The sequence below is a fragment of the Eutrema salsugineum genome, unplaced genomic scaffold (genome assembly GCF_000478725.1).
Source record: "Eutrema salsugineum unplaced genomic scaffold, Eutsalg1_0 scaffold_4, whole genome shotgun sequence".
Lineage (NCBI taxonomy): Eukaryota > Viridiplantae > Streptophyta > Magnoliopsida > Brassicales > Brassicaceae > Eutrema > Eutrema salsugineum.
In genome coordinates this window covers 9667069-9692526 of record NW_006256686.1, presented here as the reverse complement: position 1 = coordinate 9692526, position 25458 = coordinate 9667069, and the positions used below count along the sequence as shown (strand labels likewise).

The window sequence follows — 25458 nt, the reverse complement described above, 5'->3', positions numbered from 1 at the left end:
GAAGGTTTCAAGTCAGAGACGTCGCAGCTTCAAGGCCGGCCCCCACAACTACACAAGCGACCAGCCGCAGCCCTCTACACCAAGGTAAGCTTTTCAATTATTATATTGTCCTTGCAGGTGATCTCAGCCCCCACAACGACTAAGTACCACATCAAAAAGGGACCAATAGTTTAGTTTCAAGAGTCTGTTGCAAACTTTCCATATTTGAGTTTAATGAAACGATGAGTTTATGTTTTAGGCGTCTAGGTTTATTTCTTGTAGTTTTGCTTTAAACGTCTTGTTGTTTTAAGTCTTTCCATTTTTGTTTCGAGTCGAACCCTAGAAGGTTCAAGCTGACGAACTGTTTATAAAGTCCCACACGCAGCTTTGTAGTCTGCAACCTTTTTCCCATTATCAATAAAAGAATGAACGTTCTTCTAAGTTTCTGAGAAGCGGCTTCTCATCTTGTTCATTGCTTCCTTGTGAGATTCAAGCAAGTGTGAGCTCCTGCACCGTATCAGAGATTCACCTCCCCTCTGTGTCGTGTATTCACTCCGCCAACACACCATCTCTTGATCCCACATGAGAGGGCGACCGCCTGCGTGTCAGATCTCCATTCATCCATCATTTACCGAGCCAAAGAGAGGGCGACTGCCTGCTTTGTCTCTCCACCACCTTGTTTCCCGTGAGAACCCCTTGGTTCTTACATCAAACCTGCTAGGTAAAACAAGGAGATGTCAGAAAATACTTGTCTTAGGACAAGATCTTCTTTATTGGACTAAGCCACGTCCTACACCAAAGTCGAGCTAAACGACTTAAAACAAAAATGCTTAGTAGCTGGTCTTGGGAAATTGATGGACATGCCTCACCTTTGGTAGTAGGTTTTTAGCCTACTAAGGTCAATTAACCTCTTGTGTTGTAGCACTTAAGGGTCAAACCATATGGAGAGATCTTAGACGCCAGGACTATATGGAACTATCTTAATTCAAGTCTAATAAGCAGATGAGTTGGTAACCAAGATTATCTAAAAGCATATAATAAAACAACCAAGAACAAGCAGTAATTAAGAACAAGCAAACAAGAGAAACTAAACAAAGACTAAAATTCAAAATAAAGAAAGAGCTAAACCTCTAGATGTGACAGTGATCAGGGTGCTTTAAATGTGAATTCATGATGCTAAAAAACAATGCAACACTTGAAATTCTTTAGTCTAGACTTCCAAAGCAGATTAATTCATTCCCATGACAGAAATCCCTATGCAAATTACTTAATCAAGAATAATTCCCATTAGTGAATAAGCAATCAACAAGCATAAGGTTCCAAGTCTAAAATGACCAGACAGCCTCTTTGTGCATCAAAATAAGAGCTAAGATAGACTGAATCTTACACAGAAAGATATAACAAGCATCACATGATCTCAATTCCAATTTACTTAGAACTCTAAATTAGACTAATCTTCTCATGAAAGCATTAATCTCAATACTAATCCACTTTCAAACCAAATTCCCATTTGTGAAATATGAATCAATAAGCATTAAGAGACAGTTCTAATATGTCATTTATGTATCAAACAGACATTCCCATGTGGTTCAATTAACATAAGCCCTTAACTTAGCTCATTCAGGCATTTCATCAAACACCTTGTGGGTGGAGAAATACCTAAGTTCTAGACCAGAGTGATTATCAAAGATCTAGCATTAAGAGCAGCTAACTAAGGAAAGGAAATGAGAATCTAGAACCTAAACATAATAAATCAAACATCAAAGCAACCTAATTTACACACCTAGAAGCTTAAAAGAAGACTACTCACTTATCATGCTTAACACACCTAATCTTTTGCTAGAGATGATGTTAAACATGATTAGGAGCAAAGATAAGAAGATGAGATGATAAGAAACAGCTTTAGATTGATTAGATCCTTCAGATATCTCTTAACAAACTCGTTTTTAGCTAAAGAGGAAAAGAAAACAAAGATGGAATAAAAGATACTTAGGGGTTTTCCCAACAAAAAAAACTATTTATAGAGAAAGCTTTGGGCCGGGTCAGCCCAGGACAAAATGGGTACTGACCCGTCCTTTCTGGGTTGCTGGAGCCACCCCTCGGCCACCTGAAAAAGTCCTAGACCGAGGCCACACACCGAGGGATCTTGAACTGGGTTGAAACTTGATGAACTTTTCAAGAACATGTGTGAGCTTTGGTCTTTGATCTGGTTGATGTCTTTGAACGTGAACCAAACTTGTTGGTGATCTGGGTTGGTGACAGGAGGCCTCAGTATGGCTCACACCGAGGAGTCAGGTCTAGTTCTGGCTTATTTCATTCGTGACACATGCACCTCGGCATAGATCAGGCCGTGGGGGTGAAGCTGAGGTCCTGCACCTTTGTTGCGTGTGATGTGTACCTCGGTGTGATCAGGTCGAGGGGTCTAGGTCAAGGGGGTCATGTCACAGAGGGCCTCGTGGTAAGTAGGTCGAGGGGTCTAGGTCAAGGGGGTCATGTCACAGAGGGCCTCGTGGTAAGTAGGTCGAGGGGTTATGCTGAGGTCAGCTGTAACACTTAGACAAATCTCAGATCAATCCCCATAGATGTTTGACCTTGATATTTAGTTGTTTGGAGACTAGTTTGGTGAGCACGGGTGCCTCGGTGTTGTATGACCGAGGGGTCAGCCCTAGGTTTAGACCAAAAGCTTCGCAAACAGGCCTCGGTGCACAGATATACCGAGGGTTTCACACCGAGGCACAAAAAAAACACTTAGTCCTCAACAAGCTCTTTGAACCCGGAATGACATGCTTCTCTTCTGTTCTATGTAACTTTCAGCTCAGTGATCCAAATGACACAAGACCAAGTCCTTGGCATATATGAATCTACCATCTCAAACTTTGGTGAAGAACCCGATTGCATCCGGGGATATCTAGGGTTCCCGGGCGGCCGATCTTTGAAGTGCATTGCACTGGTCGGAATTGGCTTCTAGACCTGTCCTTCTTCCGATTGCAATATCTCACAGCTCACAGCTCCAAATCTTCTGAATCCAAGTGTTCTGGAAACTAGATTCAGTAATCTCAAACTTTTATGAAAACCTCGGAAGCCAGATAGGAGGAAAGTCTTTCCGGTAATGGCATCTTTGAGGCGTATTGGATTGCTCCAGAATGAATGCGAGACAGGTTCGTCTTCCGTTGGCCATATCTTTCAGCTCAGTGCTCCAAATCCATTGATTTCAACCTTGACTCAATTATCTTGATCTTTGGTGAAGACTCCAGAAGCTGAGTTGACTGGTAAGACCTTCCGGTAACTCGATGTTTGGAGCGTATCAACACAGGAGATTTTATGTCGAGGTTTATACAAGCGGTACGTGTTTTTGGAACGAGGTTTCCTTCCAGCGGAATGGGTTTGGCCGAGAAAGTCGACCTGCAGTACAGGGTTCCCCCGAGAGACTTCAAAATGCCATTTTCACCATTTTTGATCATTCAAACATCATTTCTCCACCTGGTTCACTTCTTCCACTCCAAGTAACCTCCAAAAGCACCTGTTTGACACTTCAAACCATGCAAAACTCTCTTGGACCTAATGCAAGCTAAGTCCTAAATTAATGCTTAAGGACCTCAAATGCATGAAATGAGACCATGATTTGGACTAAATATGCAAAATAAATGAGGCATTTTATGAATATATCAACTCCCTCACACTTATCATTTGCTTGTTCTCAAGCAAAAAGAACAAATGAGAGAGAGGTTGTGAGTTTGGGAGTTCACATTTCTTATGGGAAGAGAGAGGTAACCACAAAAAAAATTCAAATTCAGGGTCCAATTTGCTAATTCTCAAATGCAATGCAAGACTTTACTTTGATGGAACAAATTCAAACAATGATCTTCACAAGCATTCTTATTCCTCAGCCCTTTAACATTCATTAATTGTTACCATGTGAATCAAAATGATGCATACTTAAACAAACAAGCTTGGCTAGGGATGAGTTTATGAGATAAAAATGATCTTATTCTTTGCACAATGTGGGTTCAGTTCAGCACGAGGGATCTCTCATGATGATCAAACTGTACAAAATGTGGGTTCAGTTCAGCACGAGGGATCTCTCATGAATGATCAAACTTTGGTAAAATGCTAAAGGTAAAAACCAACCAATGCATACAAGGGTTAGAATCCATCTACCCATGCACCTAAGAAGCTTCTAAACCCAATGCACCTAAGAAGCTTCTAAACCCTAAACCTCTAAACTACACTCACATGAACCTCGCACTCTCTCCTCATTCATTTTCTTCTCATTAAGGGATTCTCTTTCATTTACAAACACTGGTTTTGGGGTCTAAACTTTTACACTTAGCTGTTTTTCACTTAGCACTATCTAACCTCTTTTCTCATCTCTTTAGACACTTGAGCCATTTTTGGCTTCTTTTCTTTCTTTCATTTCCACTTAGAGGCTAGACTTTTTTTTTTAATCACTAGAGCTTTCTTTTCTTTGAATCACTAGACCCCAAACCATTTTCTTTTCTTTTCCATCCCCTAGTTCACATCATTTTCCACTTTCTTTACATTTCTTTCTCTTTTCCCTCTCAATAGATTTCTTTCTTAAAGCTCTCACCAATGAAACCTCTCCCCCACACTTGTTTCTAGCATAGATCTACTAGTTCCTTGATGTTGGAACTAATTAATATGAACCCTAACCCTTGTCGCTCCAAACCTAACACTTTTTGCTAAGTTTGATCCAAGGTGGCCTCATAATCACACACAAACATTTGGCTTGACAGAAGGATTGGCTCAAGGTGTGGTAACTGTTCCAATGATGGGAATCAGCTATTTGAGCTAAGGAAAAGAGTGGTAAAATGGGTTTCCAGCTCAAATATGTATATGCTATGCACAAGTTTATTCAAGCATGCATCACATGATAATTGCAAATCAAGTTTAAGGTTTTCATTTGCTAGGGCTGAGTTCAATTCAAAGCTTGTATCAACAATCTCACACATTTCAAGTCTTGCAAGCATAAAAGAACTAACAACTTGGGCCATGAACTAAACTCTTAATGTGATCTTCTCTCAAGGAAATCTATCATTACTCCATGCAAATGATGCAAACCTATATGAAATGCAATCCTAGACACAATCTAAAATGTGAGTACAGCTACATGAGCATTTTTTTTGTGAAAATTTTCAAAATTTTCAATTCTTTTTTTGGTTTTTCTATGCAAATATATGCAACTACATGATCAAATGAGACTCAAGATGCAAAAGAGAAAATAAGAATATAGAAAACATGATTAGTAAACATAAAATACCTCCTCCACACTTAAATAATACAGTCCCTTATGTTATAAAAATATGAGAGAGGAGTGAAAAACAAAAGCAAGAAAAATGCAGAGTAAAAAATCAAGAACTAAATGCATATATACAAAGATTTTGGAGTGTTACTAGACATGTTTTTGATGGACTGGAGGCATGGACTATGAAGTGGCCTTTTTTTATTCATGCACGTGCAAGGGTACTTCGGCCTGGCCATGCCGAGGTGTTTATGCCGAGGGTGTCATGTTTCTGGGCTTGTTGCAAAGGCACTTCGGCTTAGACTCAAGAACTCCTCGGCTTAACCTTCCCGAGGCATCACACCAAGGCTAAGCATTTTTCACTTGATCCAAATTCCTCGGTGAGCACCACCTCAAGGTGTTTGCCCGAGGTCTTGAGCTTTTCATTCGGTGGAAACATTCCACACACCTCGTCCTAGCTTACACCGAGGCTTATGTACCGAGGCCTTCACCAATGCTGAATTAAATCACACGGCCGCCTCATCTAAACTCCTTTTTGCACTTTCTCCTTCATGCCATTAAGCAAGAACACGTCCTAGAACCTGAGATCACTTAACAAATCCATCAAAACATTCCAAAAACACTAAAGAAAAGATTAAAAAGATTTATGTACAAGGATAAGCTTGGGGTGTCTCCCAAGAACACTTTGTTTTAAGTCTCTAAGTTTGACTTTTCATACTTTTTTCTTAGTTGGAGAGAGGGGGAGCATTGATGCTCCTTGTCTTGTCCATGAACTCAATTGTGATAGCCTTGTTCATCAGCTCTTGAACACCAGATGACCCTTTGTCTATGAGCTCTTGTGTGAGGATTGCCCTGACCTTAGCAAAAGGATCCTCCATTGTTTTGGACCTTGTATTCTACAGCTCCACCATCAAACTTCCATGGAGTGAGAGTTAAGACTTGAGAAGAGGACCCAAGAGTGAATGGTTTGGTGCTTGTTGGGTTTTTGTCTTGAGACCCTGAACCATTGCCTTCGTTGCTGCTGATCTCCTTCTCACTTGGTGTAGGAGATAGAGATTCCAAGCAAGCTTCATCATCACTAAAGAAATTCCCTTCAAACTCAAGAACAGGTCTTATTAGGGATTCTTTCTTTCTCTGAACAGATGCAAGGGGTTGAGATTCTTCTATAGTTCCAATACTCCCCACATACTTCATTTCATAGTATTTCAACTCCTCAGAATCATCAGATATAACTCCACAAAATCCAACAAGAGGAGGCTTAAGAGGATAAGAGACTTCATCATCTACCTTAGTAAGCACCACTCTTTGAGTATCAAAATCCATCCTTGCTCCTGTTGTGTTCAGAAAAAGAGTTCCAAGCAAGAGAGAAAGCTCTTTGGCCTTCTTCATCTTCATTACCACAAAATCAGTTGGGACTATGCATTCACCAATATTTAGTGGGTAATCTTCAAGGATTCCATATAGCTTCTTTGAGGATGAATATCCAAAGGTAATTGAGATGGGGTGATGCTTTAGAGTCTTGATCCTTACTCTCTCCACCATGTCTAAAGATATTACACTGATGCTTGATCCAGAATCACATAAAGCATTATCCACTTTCAAGCTTCCAAGAGAGCATGAGATCGAGAACTTTCCTGGATTACCTAGCTTTGGAAAAGTTTTGGGTGTCACCCTTATTGGACCAGTGCTAGAGACTCCATCAGATGTTCTTCCTTGAACCATTCTCTGATCTTTTCCTTCAGCAATCTCAGAAGCATTCTTTTTTCATATCAAAACAAGCTGCCTCCCCACCGTGTTTCTCAATGTCCTCATTGAGGTCACAGAACAGGAACTCATATCATCTTTTGTCAGGCGTTTTGCAATTGAGATATTTCCATGGAGAAGATCCTCAATTTCTTGGACAGCAGCATAATTCTAATCATTTGAGAGGATTGCATAGCAGTATTCTATTGGATGTGCAACTGATGTCCCTAGTAAATATCCTTAAGCTTGAGAACTGCAGTGGCCCTTGTTGTTCTCTAGAGTCTTGACTTTGGAAGCCAATGTTGAAAGCTGAGTTAGAAGATCAGAATAAGTGCCATCCAACTTGTTCTTAATTTCTGCCATTTTCTTGTTGAAGTCCATGGCACCACTTGTTTGACCTTTGAGGATTTGCTGGAGCAGGTTCTGCACTTCTTGATCCTTGGTCCCTGAGTGCTGTTCGAGACTTTGCTGTTGGGGAAGGACAAAACCTTGTTGGTTATTGTTGTGAGGGTAAAAATTCTGGGTGGGGTGATTCTTGTAGTAGTTAAAACCCTTTTGGTAACCTTATTGGCCACCTACAAAGTTCACCTCAGCTGTGGTGTCTTCCCCTTAAACATTGTCCTGAAACACATGATTCACATCTCTTATAAGGTTGGCTGACTGATAAGAAGCTAAGAGAAGTTTATCTAGCTTCTCATTGAGAGACTTGATGTCTTTCCTTGTCCTTTCCTCTTCAGCACTCACAACTCCTCTTAAATTCCTGTCAAAGTCTGATCCATAAAGCTCATCACTCTGAGCAACATTCTCCACAAGGGTCATGGCGTCATTGACTTCCCTAGTCATGAAATTACCATATGAAGCTGTGTCCAAGAGCATTATGACCTTTGGAAAGCACCTCTGTAGAAGGTATTTAGCAGCTGAGCAGCTAAGAATCCATGGGAGGGTATTGCATGGTATACCCTCTAAATCTTTCCCAAGCCTCACAAAATGATTCATGGTTCTTCTGAATGAAAATTGAGATTTCATTTCTCAACCTTGCTGTTCTTGATGAATTGATGAAGAGAAGAACTTGGTTAAAAATGCTCTTTTGCATTGCTCCCATGTTGTGACTGATCCTTGAGGAAGAGATTTTTCCCATTGATGAGCTTTGTCTCCTAGAGAGAAAGGGAATACCCTCAACTTGAAACTGTCCTCACTCACTCCATTAATCTTAGTTAGATCATAAACTCTATCAAAGTTGTCAATGTGATATAATGGGTCTTCTAATGCCAAGCCATGGAACCTGTTTGATTGCACCATGTTGATCAAGCCAGGTTTGATCTCAAAATTGTTTTGAAGTGTAGGAGCTTGAATCTCATGCCTCTGACCCTGAGCATTGGCCTCATCACTAGCTCGTACAACTTGTCTTGGACGTGGTGGTGGAGGCTCTTGCTGATTCTGGTGGTTTCCATTATCACTCTGAGCCTGTTGCTCTTGATCCATGCCTAACCTCTCAATTTGCACCGCTCTTTCTCTTTGTCTTCTTGCTTGAATTCTAGTGTTCATACACCTGAAAACAAAGACAGCACTTGAAAGGTAATCAGTAAAAAAAAAATGACTTGATCTCAAGAAGATCCAAAGTCCTAATTCTAGAATGAACTCTCCAATTGGCAACAGCGCCAAATTGGTAGTACGTTTTTAGCCTACTAAGGTCAATTAACCTCTTGTGTTGTAGCACTTGAGGGTCAATACAAATGGAGAGATTCTAGACACCAAGACTATATGGAACTATTTCCTGGGACATGATGGGTTTTACAGGATATTCATCAAAGATTTCAGCAAAATTGCTAGACCACTAACTATGCTGTTGTGCAAAGATGTTAAGTTTGAGTTCACAGCTGAATGTCTTGCAGCTTTTGAACAGATTAAACATGCATTAGTGAGTGCTCCAATTGTGCAACCTCCAGACTAGAATTTTCCTTTCGAGATGATGTGTAATACCAATGATTTTGCAGTTGGAGCCGTTCTAGGACAAAAGAAGGACAAGAAACTTCATGCAGTTTATTATGCTAGCAGAACACTAGATGATGCACAGAAGAATTATGCGACTGATGTATTCATATCATTGCATGTTTAGAATGCTTTTTTGGTCCAAGAATAGAGACTCATGCATGCATTTTAGATAATTCTTCATGTTTTAGCTTTGTTTTATGTTTTCAGGACATTGCATTAGGTCCAAGGGAGTCTTGCATGTTTGGAGTGATATTCAGGTGCTTTGGAGCTTATTCAGAGTGGAAAAGATGGAAGCAGTGGAAGAAATAGTGAAAGAAGATAAAAATGATGAAAATAAGCATTTGGAGCTTATCGGCCAAACCATGTACCACAGGTCACTTTCTCGGCCAAAAATCTTACTGCGGGTATTCTGTCGGCCAAAAAAGAACCGTAGTACATGATCGTCGGCCAAAATTCTTAGGTGCTGATACGCTTCAAAGATCGTCTTACCGAAATGCCTTTCCATCAGATTCAGTCTCCGCTGTCTTTAAAACAAATCAAGAGTATCGAATCACGGTTCCAGAACACTTAGAATCAATGGATTTGGAGCAGTGAGCTGAAAGATATGGCCAACGAAATATGAACCAGTCTCACATCCATTCCAGACCAATCTGATGCGCCTCCAAGATCACCCAGGACGAAGCCCTTCCATTACAATCCAATTTCCGGGGCGTTCATCAAGATTTGAGAGCATTAAGTCATCTTCCCAGAACGTTTGGAATCACCGAGCTGAAAGATATCCCAAATGAGAAATATACATGTCCCGCACCAAGAAACCGGAACCTCCTGAGCCGATGCAAAGAACCGGTTACTAAAAAGCTTTTCTCTCCCCAGATGCACTCACATTCTTCAGAAATGTTCTAGGTAATTGAGCTATATTCCCTCTGGAGTTTGAATCAAGTTATTTGGACCAGTATCCCAGAAGTTGTGGTGCCTCAAACGCGAACTGGTCCGAGAAAAAATGAAATGCTGCGAGATGGGACAGCGACTGAACAACTCGCAGCAGCGTGTGTTTAACACCAACACCATGCTGCGACATGGAAGCTGCAAGTGGAGAAGGAGAAGACCTGACTCGTAGTTACATTCGCTTGGGGCTGCGACATGGGAGTGCGAGTGGAAAAGAAGAGACCTGACCAGCACACACACTCGCTTGGGACTATGACATGGGAGTGCGAGTTGGAAAGAAAAAGACATCCTCGCAGCACACCATCCTGGACCCAAAGAAGCTGGGTCAGTACCCAGTTTTTCCTGGGCTGATCCCATCCAGAACACTTAGTATATATAGTTTTGGGGTCAAAAATCCTAGACATCTGTGGATCACCTTTTGTTTTCTTTTCCCCTTTTGTGAAAAACAAATTTGCTAAGAGATATCTTTGGGTTTCAATCAATCAAAATCTGTTCATTTACTTCTAATCATGTTTAATATCACCTCTTACAAATGATTAGGTTTGTTAAGCATGATTAGTGAGTAATCTTCTTTTAGCTTCTAGGTATGTAGATTAGGGGGCTTATATGTTTGATTTATGATGTTTAGGTTCTAGATTCTCATTTCTTTTTCTTAGTTAGTTACTCTTAATGCTAGATCTCTCATTATAAGCTTGAACTTGAATTTAGGCATTTATCCACCCACAATGTGTTGTATGAAATGTCTGAATGACCTAACTTAAGGGTTTATGCTTTGAATGCCATGGGAATGTTTGTTTGAAGCATAAATGCCATGTTATAACTGTTTATTAATGCATAGTGATTTATATTTGACCTTGGAACCTTATGCTTGTTAATTGCTTATTCTCTAATGGGAATTAGTCTTGATTAGGTAATTAACAAAATGATTATTATCATAAGAGTGAATTAATCTGATTTATAAGTCTAGGCTAAAGAATTGCAAGTGTTGCATTGTTTGCTTAGCATCATGAATTAATATTTAAAGTACCCTGATCAATGATCACATCTAGAGGTTTAGTTTTATCTTATTTTGAATTTGAGTCTTTGTTTAGTTTCTCTTGTTTGCTTGTTCTTAATTACTGTTTGTTCTTGCTTGTTTTATGTTTTAGATTATCTTGGTTACCAACCTGTTTTATTAGACTTGGATTAAGAATAGTTTCATATAGTTATAGTGCCTAGACATCTCCATTTGGATTGATACCTCAAATACTACAATGATATGAGTAGTTTGAGTAATTGGGTTTGAACCTAAAAGTTCAAATACCTCAAATACTACAATGCTAGATCTCTCATTATAAGCTTGATCTAGAACTTAGGCATTTCTCCACCCACAAGGTGTTGTATGAAATATCTGAATGAGCTAACTTAAGGGTTTATGTTTTGAATGCCATGGGAATGTTTGTTTGAAGCATAAATGACATGTTATAACTGTTTATTAATGCATACTGATTTATAATTCACTAATGGAAATTAGGTTTGAGAGTGGATTAGTATAGAGATTAATATCTTGGGAAATGAATAGTCTAGATTTGAGTTCTAAGTTGATTGGAATTTGAGATCATGTGATGCTTGCTTTATCTTTCTGTATAAGATTCAGTCTATCTTAGCTCTTATTTTGATGCTGATAACACTGTATTTTAACAACTTTTATAGATCATAATTATGTTTTATGCAGGTGTTTTAACTCTGTTTTCAATGGGTTTTAAAGTATTTTCAATGTTTTAGAGTTTCAAAAGACTTTATAAGAAACTTGGGCAAAAGATACGCAATTTGGAACAAATGAGCAATTTTGGATAAATGCAGACAGTCAGAAGTATGGCAAGCGATGAAGACCTTCTCACCGTCTGATCACCCCCAAATTTTGAGACAACATATAGGATCTAACCAGATTTCTAATGCACTTAGTTTGGAGAAAATCCAACGGTTAGATCTTCAGATACTTCTGATGCAAGAATGACAGAAAATGCAGTTCCGAAAGAGAGCCACAAGCCAGGACCGCGGCCAACACCTATTTCCCCGCGGGTAGGAGCACCGCGACTGCAGACATTAGTCGTTCACTTTCCAGACGACTTAATTAAAGCCCAGATCAATTCTTTTCGTTATTTTTGAAGCCCTAAGTGTCCAGAACCACCCCAGAAGCTATAAATACCCCTTTTAGGTCATTCCTAAAGGTGTGTAGACGACATAAGATAGAAAGAGAGAGAAATTTCATGTAACCCTAGAGAGAAGGAGCCGCCGCAGGAGTGACCATCGCGCCTCCATCTGCGATTCCGTTCTTCGTTCTTCTTCCCTGTTCTTTTTAATTTCCTGCAACTTTCAATACTCTGTGATGATTGTTTACAATATGTTTGAGTAGTTACCCAGTTGGGTTTAAAGGGATTGTTCAAAGGGAATTTCGTGTGTCTTTGCTTATGAATCGTTAGATTTAGGATTATTAATCTTCTAGATGTTTTTTGTTTGCCTTTGATTTTACTGCGTGATTCTTTGCTGGCCACTTAGAAGCCGATCTGATATGATATGTTGCGAAAGCTTTCATTGATTGTTTGAACTAGGGTGAAACGAACAATAATTCTATAGGAGTGGAAACCTACTTGTAGTTGAGTTGTGAATGTTGATGAGTTTTGTTCTGCTATTGCATCTTCTCCCTTCCAGGATCAGAGTGGAAACCTAGTGATCAGGGTTGCGAGAGATAGTTGTTTAGTGCTGCGAAAGTAGGCTATTCATACTTCCGTGCGTCGAGGTCTAGAACATACGTAGTTGATTACCTTTATCACTTGTTTAAAATCAACACAGCCTAGTCCATCCCTGCAAAACCCCTTGAGCCCCCAACGTTTGTCTTCCATTGCTTACAACCTTCGAATTCATTTGCTTTTCATTCGCTTATTACCTGCTTCCATTCCCCTTTGATTTATTCACTTTTTACTTGCTTTATTTGCTTTCGTTTTTCAATTGGTTTTACTTGTTTTGATTTCTAGTTTAGATTTCGTGACAACCAAAACCCAAACCTGTTTAGTTCTAATCTGATTTAAGCATTGCCGTGAATTCGTACTGAAACAACTAAGTCTATGTGGATCGATACCCTAAGTACTACAGCGCACATCTGTGCACTTGCAGACATTTAGGGGTTATAAATTTAAAACCTGAAGCTTAGTAAAACGAAAACAACAACCCCGCTTTTGTCGCATCAAGTTTTTGGCGCCGTTGCCGGGGACTTTGATTTGTTTCGTTTTGAATCCTAGCTTATATCCATTAGAACACTTTTTTACTTTTACTTTTTCCTTTGAATTTTTCAGTTTTCTCTGCGATGAGAGACCGAGAGCATGTTCCTGGGACTCTTGGTGATCCACCATATCGTGTGGATGGTGATCCAAGCGATGATGACTTGACTGATGATGAGTTTGAAGAACCGATCTATGATGACAATGAACTGATCGGATCGACACAACGTGAAGATGATGATGAACTGATTGGAAGTTTTGATTCACTCAAAAAGTTCATGGAAGATCGAAAAGCTATTCAACCAGACTTACCAAAGGATGGCAAAACCGAAATTAAGGTACCCTATATCCATTTAGTTCAACAAAATCAATTCCATAGTTACATATCCGAACACCCGATTGACCATATCGAGACGTTCGAAGAATTATGTGCAACCTTTACAGCAAATGGGGATTACCACAATTGTAGTCTCTTCCCATTCTCAGTGAGAGACAATGCCAGCAAATAGCTAAAATCTTTGCAACCTGCTTCACTAAAAACGTGGGCAGCATGTAGAACTGTTTTCCTAAATCGTTTTTATACTAGAAATCGTTCCAATCTCTTAAGAAACACGATAAGAACTTTTAAACAAAAACAAGATGAAGATCTTTTAGATACTTGGAAAAGATTTAGGGAATACCAAAGAGATTGTCCACACCATGGATATACCGACGAATACCTGCTGAGTATCTTCTATCCAGGTATTACTCCAGAGTTACGACACTCTTTCGACACAGCAAGTAATGGAGACTTCTCAACTAGATCTGTAGAAGATACTCATGTTTTCATCAACAATTTCGCAAACAGCATCTGTAATCAAGCAACCTTTGGTAATTCTGCACTTCTTGAGAAGAAAAAAGAGATTTCGGAAGTCATGAAGTGTCTCCATCACATAATGAGTCAACTTGGATTGCAACAACCAAACAAGGAACACAATACGTGTAACTTTGATGGATGGGAAAACCCAATGGATTCTTATGATCAAGGGATGGTGAACACTGCAGAAGTCTATCAAATCCAAGATTTTCCCTTCGTTTCTGACCGCGGGTCCATTCATTCGGACCGCGGCCAAGCAAGCTTTCACCGCGGTTGTGATGATGCGGACCGCGGCCAATACCTGTTTCACCGCGGTCGCGAGCCTTCTGACTGCGGGAAATTGTCTTCCGAACTTATCTGGAAACCACATTCCGAACCAATCTCGGCTATTCAATCTAATTCCAATCCCTATCCTAGTTTTCCCTCTTCTGAAGCTGGAAACCTAAACAAAAGAATGCTAGAGCTTGAAAAAATCTAGGTCTGTAGAAATTAGTGATCTTAGATCTGAACTAAAAACGATGCAATAAGATTTTAATGAAAAATTTTCCACCCTCCTTAGCCTGATGATCGAAACTAATTCTAAAAACATAGAAAATTCTGAAGAGGAGCCAAGTGAAATTCTTTTGAAAACTCAAGCAAAGCAGATCCCTCCGATCATGTGAAAGCTATCACACTTAGGAGTGGATTAGCTTACAAAGAGCCTGAATTTCCTAAAGATCCCGAAGTTGAGGAAAAGGGTAAGGAAAAGGAGAAAGAAAGAGAAAAAATCACGATTGGAGATGTTGAAAAAGAAGTGGTAGGAGAGAAGGATGGAAGAGAAGTAAGAGAAGGTACATCCCGGGAAATCCTCGGAGAAGACCCAATTCCACCTCCACCAACTCGTGTCTACAAACCTAAACCTCCATATCCTAGAGCCTTAAGAGCCCGTAAGAAAGAGAAAGAAAAAGCTAAGCCGAAAGAGCTAATCGATCAATTAAATGTGAGATTACCTTTCGTAGAAGCTTCTGCTAGCTATGATTCCCGCTTTAAGAAAATACATGAAGGAAATTCTTTAACTCTTGAAGAAGGCGTTATGATGATAACCCATGAATGTAGTTATATCCTGCAAAGCCGAATCTCTGAAAAGAAAAACGATCCTGGAAGCTTTGTACTTTCTTGCACCATCAATGATGTAGCTTTTGACCATGCTCTCTGTGATTTAGGATCGAGCATACACATGATGCCTCTTTCAGTTGCAAAACGTTTAGGACACCACACTTTCCAGCCCACTAAAATTTCCTTAGTATTAGCTGATCGTTCTGTTAGACAACCCGTAGGTATCTTAATAGATGTTCCTGTCGAAATCGAAAAATGTTCCATACCAACCGATTTCGTAGTTCTAGAACTTGAAAGAGAACCTAATGATACCCTTATTCTTGGACGACCATTCCTATCTATAGACGGAGCCATAATCAATGTCCCGGAAGGAAAAATTGACCTTCATCTAGCCGGTCTAGTTATGCAGTTTGACATGAACAAAAGTTTCGATAAACCGACTTTGGATGGCAAAATTTGTTGGATTGATGAGTAAGACGGAATTATTAAGGAAGTCTATGAAGATCTACTTCTCGATGACCCTTTAAGTGTCACGCTTTCACCCGCAAAAGACGAACACAATTTCCTTGAAGAAATTTTGAGTGAATGCGCGTGTATGCTTGATAAGTCTGAAACTTATAGAAAACCTCTAAACTATCTAGATCTTAAGAACCAAACAAACAATCCTACACCTCCTAAAGACACTGCTGCAGCAATTAATGATCCTTGGAGCGAGCTTAAAGCCCCTAAAGTCAAGCTTAAACTTCTTCTCGTCGGACTTAAGTACGCTTTTCTTGGACCAAATTCTATGTATCTGTCATTATCAACTCTGGTTTGACAGAAGAAGAAACAACAATGCTGTTAACTGAGCTTAGAAAGCATAGAAAAGACTTAGGATATTCACTTGATGACATACCTGGAATTTCTCCAGATCTTTGTATGCACAAGATTAATCTAGAGGATAATGCTAAAAACTCAATTGAAAGTCAAAGGAGACTGAACCCTAATCTCATGGATGTTGGATGTTGTCAAGAAGGAAATTATGAAGCTTTTAGAAGCTGGAATAATCTTTCCTATCTCAGATAGCACTTGGGTTAGCCCAGTTCATGTTGTCCCAAAGAAAGGAGGAGTCACTGTCATTAAAAATGATAAAGACGAAATGATCGCTACAAGAACAGTAACTGGACATCATATGTGCATCGATTACTGAAAACTGAACTCAGCAACTAGGAAATATCATTTTCCACTTCCTTTCATAGATCAAATGCTAGAAAGGTTAGCTAATCACCCCTACTATTGCTTCCTTGATGGATACTCCGGATTTTCCCAAATTTCTATGCGACCGGAGGATCAGGAAAAAACGACATTCACTTGTCCATATGGCACGTTCGCTTACCGATGTATGCCTTTTGACTTGTGTAATGCACCTGCTACCTTCCAGCGGTGCATGATGTTGATCTTCACAGACTTTATTGAAGATTTCATGGAAGTATTCATGGATGATTTCTCTGTCTATGGATCTTCTTTCGAAAAATGCCTAGGCAACCTTGGTAAAGTTCTGCAAAGATGTGAAGATAAGCACTTAGTATTAAATTGGGAAAAATGTCACTTCATGGTATGAGACGGAATTGTGCTTGGGCACAAAATTTCGGGAAAAGGAATTGAAGTTGACAAAGCTAAAATCGAAGTCATGACAAGCCTACAACCACCCACAAACGTAAAAGGCATCCGTAGTTTCTTAGGACACGCAGGATTCTATAGGCGCTTCATTAAAGATTTTTCTCAAATAGCTAGACCTCTTACGTCTTTGCTCTGCAAGGAAACAAACTTCGAGTTCGATGATGAGTGCTTAGCCGCGTTTCATAAGATCAAAAAGGCCCTTGTCTCCGCTCCAGTCGTGCAAGCACCTGATTGGGAACTCCCATTCGAAATCATGTGTGATGCAAGTGACTATGCAGTCGGAGCAGTGCTTGGCAACGAAAAGATAAGAAAATGCACGAAATATACTACGCAAGCAGAACTCTAGACGAAGCTCAATGTATGCAACAACAGAGAAAGAACTTCTAGCTGTCATATTTGCATTTGAGAAATTCCGTTCTTATCTCGTAGGATCTAAGGTTATAGTTCATATTGATCATGCTGCAATCAAGTATTTAATGTCTAAGAAAGATGCTAAACCGAGGTTGATAAGATGGATCCTCCTACTGCAAGAATTGGCTCAGATAATGGAGTTGCAGACCATCTTTCACGAATTCGAGTTGAAGAAAGATTGCTTTTAAATGATAGTTTGCCAGAAGAAAACATCTATGCAATAGATACAACCCCAACCAATGCCAGTGCAGCACCACCACGTCAACTCATGCGACAATCAGATGCTTTCAACACACAATGGTTTAGGCACATAGCGAATTACCTAGCAGCAGATGTAGAACCACCACAATTTTTTGGTTATAGGAAGAAAACGTTTCTGAATGTGGTAAGACATTATTTTTGGGATGAACCCTATCTCTATAATAGATGTGCTGATGGGTTATTCCGAAGATGCGTGGCTGAAGAAGAGATGGAAGGAATTTTATTCGGATGCCATAGCTCGTCTTACGCAAGACATTTTGCAACAATCAAAACTGCTTCAAAGATTTTACAAGCAGGTTTTTGGTGGCCTACTTTGTTCAAAGATACTCAAGCTTATATATCGCGATGTGATAAATGTCAAAAGATGGGCAACATAAGCAAAATGAATGAGATGCCTCAAAATTTTATTCTCGAAGTCGAAATTTTCGATGTCTGGGGAATAGATTTTATGGGACCATTTCCTACTTCTTTCGGAAACCAATACATCTTAGTAGTAGTAGACTACGTCTCTAAGTGGGTAGAAGCAGTAGCTAGTCCCACCAATGATGCGAAAGTCTTCATGAAGCTGTTTAAATCTGTGATATTCCCGCGTTTTGGAGTTTCTAGAATTGTGATAAGCGACGGAGGATCGTATTTCATCAACAGAATTTTCGAGAATCTTCTTAGAAAGAATGGAGTTACACATAAAGTTGCTTCTCCATACCATCCCCAAACCAGCGGTCAGGTAGAAATCTCAAACAGAGAAATCAAGTCGATTTTGCAGAAAACAACTGCAGTTCATCGCAAGGATTGGTCTACAAAGCTTGACGATGCATTATGGGCATATCAAACAGCTTTCAAGACGCCATTAGGAACAACACCATTCAATCTAGTTTACGGAAAATCATGTCACCTTCCAGTAGAACTCGAGTATAAAGCGCAATGGGCTATCAAGGAGATGAACATGAACATGAAAACAGCTGGAGAAAGAAGACTACTTCAACTTCACGAGTTAGAAGAAATTCGATACAATGCTTACGAAAACTCGAAGATCTACAAGGAGAATACTAAAAGCATATCATGATAAGAAGATTATTCATAGAACTTTTGCTCCTAACGATAAAGTTCTTCTTTTCAATTCCCATCTTAAGCGTTTTCTAGGAAAGTTACGTTCAAGATGGTCAGGACCCTTCACGATAAAGGAAGTTAAGCCATACGGAGCCATCGTGCTGTGGGACAAAACTGGAAACTCATTTACAATGAATGAACAACACCATGTCTGGCTGAAGAAAGAGAAGACGAGAGAGAGGTGATGTTTTTAATTGATCCATCCTCTGCCAAAGATGAAGTCAAGGAGTGTCACGACCCCGGTTAAGTCTAATCGAACAACAATGTCAAGCTAACGACTTGAAACAAGCGCTTAGTGGGAGGCAACCCACTTGGTATTTTATTTATTTTCCTTTGACCTTTATTTTCTATTTCCATTGCTTGGTTTCTGTTTCATTTAATTTCAGGTTTTATTTAAGGAAGAACAAACACAAAAGACGAGCAGCACTCTCCAGCACGATAAGTACTCTTAAACATTTCAACTTTTCTACTTTCTTTACCATTCTTTCCAAGATTTATCACACTAGGGACAGTGTGAAATAAGTCTGGGGGAGGATGTTCATCCGTTACCAATGAAATTTGATTTGTTTTGAGTTTGTTTTGGACACATAAATTTTTTTCAAAAAGTTTTTCAAAATTCTTCATAAAATTTTTCAAAAATCATTTTCAAAATGTTTTTCAAAAATTTTTCAAACCAGGAACACAATAAACAATACTATGATGATTTATACCAGTGTGCTTCTACGCTATTTCCTCGTTTTTCTCTTTTTGTGATTTCGGCCTAGACTAGGCGGTAGCTAGAATACTTGCATTACGAAATCCCACCAGACGACTTCTATTCATGGAGATTCCTTCTGACAGGATACACTAGCTCATTTAATCTGGACTTAATTTTGACTTAATTTTTTCATTAAAGCATTAGATCAGTGAAACAAATCATACATTCAGGACTCCTTTATCCTTTTACCACACTTTGTTGATCCTGAATGGCTAGTTCATCTTTAGCTAGTTCCCCACCGAACCTAACCTCTTTCAAACCACATGCACTCTTGTTTTTCATTGTCCTATATACAGATATGTGCAAAAACATTGGAGAGTAAGAGGATCAACGCGGTTTTCAGTCACTGAAGACGAAGACCTGCGGCTTCATTGGAATGATTCAACAAAAGGAGAAAACTCAGTTTGCCTTGGAAAAACTTCAAAATCTTGGTACAATTTTGACCCTTAGACTCTCTCTCTATAAATGGTTATTTCCCCTTTCGAAAAATAACACCGAAAAAAAGAAAGGAAAGGACATTTAAGACCTTAGAGAGTTTAGGAGGATCAAATTTTATACTTGAGGCAAGCTTGATTCGATTATATGGAGTTTTGGAGATTATCTTTATGATTCCCGGAAAAGATCTAAGTATGGGGGAACAGCTGTTTACAACAAAAGAGGAAGATTATGCAATAACATTTGGCAAAGGAGAAGTGACTGAAAATCTGCGGTCATCAACAGGTCCTTCTCTCTCTTGCGGTTTTGCATAATATCTTGCACCCTCCATATTCTTCAGGTAACCCGAAATACTTAAACTCCACCACTTAAAAAGCCCTTAATACCAAACGCCGTCGACCCTGAATAATGTCTTTAATGAGAACTCACAATATACTTAATGAATGTAGAGAACTAGTTGACTGGAAGTTAGATCTAAATGTGTAGATTTTCGCATGACGGATTAACGGACTAGTTTGCTTGTATTTTGGTGAGAATTTTCTAGACTTTATCCAAATAGATGTTTCACGATAAGTTATGGTTTATAAGAACGGTCACTGAAATATTGTTTAGTTCCTGCGATTTTAAAAATTTCTTTCCTGACTTAAGTTTGTTTGAGGATAAACAAAAAGGTAAGTCTAGGGGAGTTGATAACACCGTATTTTGACCACTTTTATGGATCATAATTATGTCTTATGCAGGTGTTTTAACTCTGTTTTCAATGGTTTTTAAAGTTTTTTCAATGTTTTAGAGTTTCAAAAGACTTTACAGGAAACTTGGGCAAAAGATATGTAATTTGGAACAAATGAGCAATTTTGGATAAATGCAGACCGTCAGAAGTATGGCAAGCAATGAAGACCTTCTCACCATCTGATCACCCCCAAAATTTGAGACAACATAGAGGATCCAACCAGCTTTCTAATTCACTTGGTGTGGAGACAATCCAACGGTTAGATCTTCAGATACTCCCGATGCAAGAATGACAGAAAATGCAGTTCCGGAAGAGAGCCACAAGCCGGGACCGCGGCCAACACCTATTTCCCCGTGGGTAGGAGCACTGCGACCACAGACATTAGTCGTTCACTTTCCAGACGACTTAATTAAAGCCCAGATCAATTCTTTTTGTTATTTTGAAGCACTAAGTGTCCAGAACCACCCCACAAGCTATAAATACCCCATTTAGGTCATTCCTAAAGGTGTGTAGACGATATAAGATAGAAAGAGAGAGAAATTTCGTGTAACCCTAGAGATAAGGAGCCACCGTCTTCGAAGAGGAGCCGCTGCAGGAGTGACCATCGCGCCTCCATCTGCGATTCCGTTCTTTGTTCTTCTTCCATGTTCTTTTTAATTTCCTGCAACTTTCAATACTCTGTGATGATTGTTTACAATATGTTTGAGTAGTTACCCAGTTGGGTTTAAAGGGATTGTTCAAAGGGAATTTTGTGTGTCTTTTCTTATGAATCGATAGATTTAGGATTATTAATCTTCTAGATGTTCTTCGTTTGCCTTTGATTTTACTGTTTGATTCTTTCCTGGCCACTTAGAAGCCGATCTGATATGATGTGTTGCGAAAGCTTTCATTGATTGTCTGAATTAGGGTGAAATGAGCAATAGTTCTATAGGAGTGGAAACCTACCTGTAGTTGAGTTGTGAATGTTGATGAGTTTTTTCTGCTATTGCATCTTCTCCCTTCCAGAATCAGAGTGGAAACCTACTGATCAGGGTTGCGAGAGATAGTTGTTTAGTGCTGCGAAAATAGGCTATTCATACTTCCGTGCCTCGAGTTCTAGAACATACATAGTTGATTACCTTTATCACTTGTTTAAAATCAACACAGCCTAGTCCATGAATCCCTGCAAAACCCCTTGAGCCCCCAACGTTTGTCTTCCATTGCTTACAATCTTCGAATTCACTTGCTTTTCATTCGCTTATTACCTGCTTCCATTCGCCTTTGATTTATTCGCTTTTTACTTGTATTACTTGCTTTCGTTTTTCAATTGCTTTTATTTGTTTTGATTTCTAGTTTAGATTTCGTGACAACCAAAACCCAAAACCAAAACCCAAACCTGTTTAGTTCTAATCTGATTTAAGCATTACCGTGAATTCGTACTGAAACAACTAAGTCTATGTGGATCGATACCCTAAGTACTACAGCGCACACTTGCAGACATTTAGGGGTTATAAATTTAAAACCTGAAGCTTAGTAAAACGAAAACAACAACCCCGCTTTTGCTCCCATCAGATGCACAAAGAGGCTGTTTGGTCACATTAGGCTTGGAACCTTATGCTTGTTAATTGCTAATTCTCTAATGGGAATTAGTCTGTATTAGGTAATTAACAAAATGATTATTATCATGAGAGTGAATTAATCTGATTTATAAGTCTAGGCTAAAGAATTGCAAGTGTTGCATTGTTTGCGTAGCATCATGAATTAAGATTTAAAGCACCCTGATCAATGATTACATCTAGAGGTTTAGTTTTATCTTATTTTGAATTTGAGTCTTTGTTTAGTTTCTCTTGTTTGCTTGTTCTTAATTACTGTTTGTTCTTGCTTGTTTAATGTTTTAGATCATCTTGGTTACCAACCTGTTTCATTAGACTTGGATTAAGAATAGTTCCATATAGTTATAGTGCCTAGACATCTCCATTTGGATTGATACCTCAATTACTACAATGATATGGGTAGTTTGAGTATTTGGGTTTGAACCTAAATGTTCAAATACCTCAAATACTACAATGCTAGATCTCTCATTATAAGCTTGATCTAGAACTTAGGCATTTCTCCACCCACAAGGTGTTGTATGAAATGTCTGAATGAGCTAACTTAAGGGTTTATGTTTTGAATGCCATGGGAATGTTTGTTTGAAGCATAAATGACATGTTATAACTGTTTATTAATGCATACTGATTTATATTTCACTAATGGAAATTAGGTTTGAAAGTGGATTAGTATAGAGATTAATATCTTGGGAAATGATTAGTCTAGATTTGAGTTCTAAGTTGATTGGAATTTGAGATCATGTGATGCTTGCTTTATCTTTCTATATAAGATTCAGTCTATCTTTTTTGTTCAAAAAATTCAATCTATCTTTTTTTGTTCAAAAAATTCAGTCTATCTTAGTTCTTATTTTGATGCACAAAGAGGCTGTTTAGTCATATTAGGTTTGGAACCTTATGCGTGTTAATTGCTAATTCTCTAATGGTAATTAGTCTTGATTAGGTAATTAACAAAATGAGAGTGAATTAATCTGATTTATAAGTCTAGGCTAAAGAATTGCAAGTAATGCATTGTTTGCTTAACATCATGAATTAACATTTAAAGCACCCTGATCAATGATCACATCTATAGGTTTAGTTTTATCTTATTTTTAATTTGAGTCTTTGTTTAGTTTCTCTTGTTTGCTTGTTCTTAATTACTGTTTGTTCTTGCTTGTTTTATGTTTTAGATCATATTGGTTACCAACCTGTTTCATTAGACTTGGATTAAGAATAGTTCCATATAGTTATAGTGCCTAGACATCTCCATTTGGATTGATACCTCAAACACTACAATGATATGAGTAGTTTGAGTAATTGGGTTTGAACCTAAAAGTTCTTACTATCAGCGACTACTGAGAAAGAGTTGTTGGCTGTAGTGTTTGCATTCAAGAAGTTTCGTCCTTATCTGGTAGGGTCCAAGATGATAGTGCATACAGATCATCCTTGTCTTAAATACTTGATGTAGAAGAAGGATGCGAAACCAAGGTTACTGCGATGGATCCTCCTTCAGGAATTCGATATTGAGGTGAAGGAAAAGAAAGGTGTTTAGAATGGAGTTCCTGACATTCTCTCGCGGATAAAGGTCGATGAAGACGTTCCCATTGACAATTTTCTACCTGAAGAGAATGTCTACTCTACTGAAACTGGGTTCCACAGTGGTTTTGACAAATATTTGCTGGTTTTTCGAGTTGGAAATGGCTGGTGTCCAGCGACACTACCATCAGTGCTGGTCGACACTAACCCCGAGACACTGGTGTCGATCAACACCATCACTAGTGTCGCACGACACTCACCACAGCCAAACCCAGAATTGTCGAAGGTTCAGGATAGTGTTTCTGAGATGAGTTCAGCTATTGTGGCTGCTTCCAATCGACCATGGTATGCCAATATTGCAAACTATCTTGCTGCAGAAGACGAGCCTGAGAACTTCAAGGGAGTTGCTAAGAAGAGGTTCTTAAGGGAACTGAGTAGATTTCACTGGGATGAACCTTTACCTATACAAACTTTGCTCTGATGAGATTTACAGAAGATGTATTACAGAATCAGAGGTTTCTGAAGTGCTGTTTCACTGTCATGGGTCAGAGTATGCTGGACACTTTGCTACCTTCAAAACAGTATCCAAAGTTCTTCAAGCCACTTTTGGTGGCCTATAATGTTTAAGGATGCTCACATCTTCATCTCACAGTGTGATGTTTGTCAGAAGAGAGGAAGATCAGTAAGCGACACGAGATGCCACAAAACTTCATCCTCGAGGTTGAATTTTTTGATTGCTGGGGCATTGATTTCATAGGTCATTTTCCCTCATCTTATGGGAATAAGTACATCCTGGTTTATGTAGACTATGTGTCTAAGTGGGTGGAAGCAATTGCTAGTCTAACTAATGATGCTTTGGTGGTTCTCAAGATGTTTAAGACCATTATCTTCCCTCGATTTGGAGTGCCTCAAATTGTTCTAAGTGATCGTGGTTCTCACTTTATTAACAAGGTCTTTGAGAAGCTACTAAGGAAGCAAGGTGTGCATCATAGAGTAGCCACTCCTTATCATCCTCAGACAAGTAGACAAGTTAAGGTTTCCAACAGGCAAATCAAGGAGATTCTAGAGAAGATTGTGGGCAAGACTCGGAAGGATTGGGCTGCAAGGTAGGATGATGCGCTCTGGGCTTACAGAACTGCGATCAAAACACCACTTGGGACTACACCGTTTCATCTGCTTTACAGGAAACCATTTTATCTTCCAGTGGAGATTAAGCACAAGGCAGCTTGGGCGATTAAGATGATGAACTTCGACATAAAATCTGCTTGGTTCAGATGAACGAACTAGATGAGATCAGATACCACACCTATGAGAGCTCGAAGCTGTACAAGGAGAGAACCAAGGCATATCATGATCAGAAGATCCTCTCCAGATACCCTAAGCCAAACGACCAAGTACTTCTGTATAACTCTCGTTTGCAATAGTTTCCTAGAAAATTGTGTTCTCATTGGTCAGGTCCTTTTACCATCAAGAAGGTCAGACCATATGGTGCTATCGTCTTGTTCTGCTCAGACGGCAAGGAATTCACAATGAATGGACAAAGGGTGAAACACTACTAAGCGAAAGCCGATATTCCGGAAGGGCATATAGTGCCTATGGATGATGCACCCCCTGTCTGAACTTCCGTCAAGTCAAGCTAATGACTTAAAACAAGCACTTAGTGGGATGCAACCCCCTGGTAAGTCTGTACATAAGTCGTTTTCTTTCTTTTAGTTTCCGTTTTTAGTTTTTTTTTATGTTTTAGGTGTAGCAAATTCAAAGTTTTTATGTTGAACGATATTACCATTAGTTTTAGTCGACACCTAATTTGTCACCTAAAAAATTAAAAAAAATAATAATAATTAGGAAAAACAGGTAGATCTGCTCCAAC

General features: G+C 39.1%; 1 protein-coding gene and 2 non-coding genes across 3 annotated transcripts; 2 read left to right on the top strand and 1 right to left on the bottom strand.

The window, feature by feature from the left end:
• Positions 1–2305: 2305 nt before the first annotated feature.
• Positions 2306–25147, top strand: LOC112084485. The gene is made up of 9 exons (XM_024153631.1): positions 2306–2491; positions 23389–23463; positions 23521–23580; positions 23638–24022; positions 24082–24138; positions 24256–24694; positions 24773–24818; positions 24863–25001; positions 25044–25147. Exons 1-9 carry the CDS (start codon positions 2306–2308, stop codon positions 25145–25147), a joined length of 1491 nt encoding a protein of 496 aa, XP_024009399.1.
• Positions 7913–8018, top strand: LOC112084842. The gene has a single exon (XR_002898501.1). It is a non-coding gene; the product is annotated as a small nucleolar RNA R71 (small nucleolar RNA).
• LOC112084985 lies at positions 13775–13882 on the bottom strand. Its single transcript, XR_002898630.1, has one exon. It is a non-coding gene; the product is annotated as a small nucleolar RNA R71 (small nucleolar RNA).
• Positions 25148–25458: the final 311 nt, after the last annotated feature.